Raw genomic sequence first — 2,500 nt, 5'->3', positions numbered from 1 at the left:
TCATATACATGTACTTGTATTTCTATTTTTACACGTCATAGAGTGATTTATTAGTACATATTTATTTCGGTTGATTTTTCCGGAAGGCTAATAAATACATTTTAAAAAATTAATCAAATCTTACCATTTTTATTTTGCAGAAATCGTTTTTGAGAGAATTTTATGAAGTTCCGTTTCTTTCCGTCGAATGTTTTTATATTTTCAAACATGGAAATCTTATCGCCAAACGACTTCCGATTAATCTTGACCTGAGAAGGCAAAGAACACTCCGATAGGTCAATGACGTAATGCACCACGCGACCGGAAGTTAACGCATCCTGTAAACCGCGGAAACTGTTGACTGCCCACGTGCCTATGGATGTATGAAACTGTTTCCGAAAAAAAAGTTTCTTTGGCTTGTGTCTCGTTTTCTTAATCGGCGCGTCCTCTGGCAGGTCATTTTGAAGCTGTAGCTCACGTCTGGATTTCATGTTCTTTACTTTAAAACTGAAACAAAGAAATACGTAAACGTGATGTATATTGCATTAGTGGGTGTGTAGATCAATGAATCAAAGAAATACGTAAACGTGATGTAGATGACATTAGTGGGTGTGTAGATCACTGAATCAAAGAAATACGTAAACGTGATGTAGCTGACATTAGTGGGTGTGTAGATCACTGAATCAAAGAAATACGTAAACGTGATGTAGCTGACATTAATGGGTGTGTAGATCACTGAATCAAAGAAATACGTAAACGTGATGTAGCTGACATTAGTGGGTGTGTAGATCACTGAATCAAAGAAATACGTAAACGTGATGTAGATGACATTAGAGGGTGTGTAGATCACTGAATCAAAGAAACACGTAAACGTGATGTAGCTGACATTAGTGCATCAGTGCATGTATAGATAACTGAATCAAATAAATACGCAAACGGCAGGGTTTCTAGAATTTTTACAAAATCCACTATCCATGAGATCACACTACTTTACTTAATACAATTTTACTAATAGTAATAATCGGATATGTTACTTAAAGAGAAAGATGGAGATTAAAAACACTCAGATATGGGGGTGGGATGTGGACAGGATATTCAAATTTACAAAATATACTTAATTGCAGCATTTGACAACTTTTTCACTAGCAGTCGAGCATGGTAATAGTAGTTATTTACTAGTCCGACATTGAATATCACTAGCCATGGGAGTGGGGCTACCATAATGTAGAAGCCCTGCACGGTATACGTGATGTAGATGTCATACGTCGGTGTATCTGAAGTTTACATGGAAATATGTAAAAGTGATGTTGAAGACATAAGTTGGTGTATAGGACACTGAAGTTTACAAAGAAATACGTAAACGTGATATATACGTAGATCAATTGATCAATGGGTGTATTGGTCACTGAAATAATGAAATACGTAAACGTGATGTAGATTACGTCAGTGCGTGTATTGGCCACAGTAACTCGATTACGTCAGTGCGTGTATTGGCCACAGTAACTCGATTACGTCAGTGCGTGTACTGGCCACAGTAACTCGATTACGCCAGTGCGTGTATTGGCCACAGTAACTCGATTACGTCAGTGCCTGTACTGGCCACAGTAACTCGATTACGCCAGTGCGTGTACTGGTCACAGTAACTCGATTACGCCAGTGCGTGTATTGGCCACAGTAACTCGATTACGTCAGTGCGTGTATTGGCCACAGTAACTCGATTAATGAATGAATGAATGTTTAACGACACCCCAGCACGAAAAATACGTCGGCTATTGGGTGTCAAACTATGGTAATGCAAATAAATAAAGTGATGATCAACATCAATATAAAAATTCAAGACTTGAACAAAAACAGTGTAAAGAACTGTGCAAAAACACAAATATCACAGAATTTTACGGATATTGAATTTTACTCAAAACTTCAATTTTGTGCTGTATTGGCCATTCTCAAAGAGAATGTTACACCCCTGCACCACGGTGAGGTTACAGCACACGCAGGGGTAACTCAATTACGTCAGTGCGTGTACTGGCCACAGTAACTCGATTACGTCAGTGCGTGTATTGGCCACAGTAACTCGATTACGCCAGTGCGTGTACTGGCCACAGTAACTCGATTACGCCAGTGCGTGTACTGGCCACAGTAACTCGATTACGTCAGTGCGTGTACTGGCCACAGTAACTCGATTACGCCAGTGCGTGTAGTGGCCACAGTAACTCGATTACGCCAGTGCGTGTATTGGCCACAGTAACTCGAGTGCCCACTTGCTCCGTCCTGCTTTATAGATCGCGTCATGCTAGAGTGTACGTAATGCTATTCTCGACTACCAAACAGTCGCCTAACACGGTGTCTAAACTGTTCCTAGTGCTCTACTTGTGATGCCATACACGTTTAGTTTGATCATTTTCAACTTCAACCATAAAATTAAATTTACGTGTTTAGTAACTAGTACAAACGCTGGAAGAAGACGCCCGACACCCCTATCTAAAATTGACTGACTATCTTTTGGTTTTGATCTTATAGA

The 2,500-nt window shown here is 39.7% G+C and overlaps 1 protein-coding gene across 1 annotated transcript in view; it reads right to left on the bottom strand.

Moving 5' to 3' along the window:
• The window catches only part of LOC121388803, an 11,047-nt gene that overhangs the window by 4,844 nt on the left and 3,703 nt on the right, over nucleotides 1-2,500 (bottom strand). Inside the window, exon 3 of the mRNA XM_041520309.1 lies at nucleotides 125-486. Coding sequence (XP_041376243.1) covers nucleotides 125-486 — 362 coding nt within the window. The remainder of the gene's footprint in view (nucleotides 1-124; nucleotides 487-2,500) is intronic.

The sequence above is a fragment of the Gigantopelta aegis genome, chromosome 14 (genome assembly GCF_016097555.1).
Source record: "Gigantopelta aegis isolate Gae_Host chromosome 14, Gae_host_genome, whole genome shotgun sequence".
NCBI classification, from domain to species: domain Eukaryota; kingdom Metazoa; phylum Mollusca; class Gastropoda; order Neomphalida; family Peltospiridae; genus Gigantopelta; species Gigantopelta aegis.
This window is presented reverse-complemented; position numbering and strand designations above follow the sequence as displayed.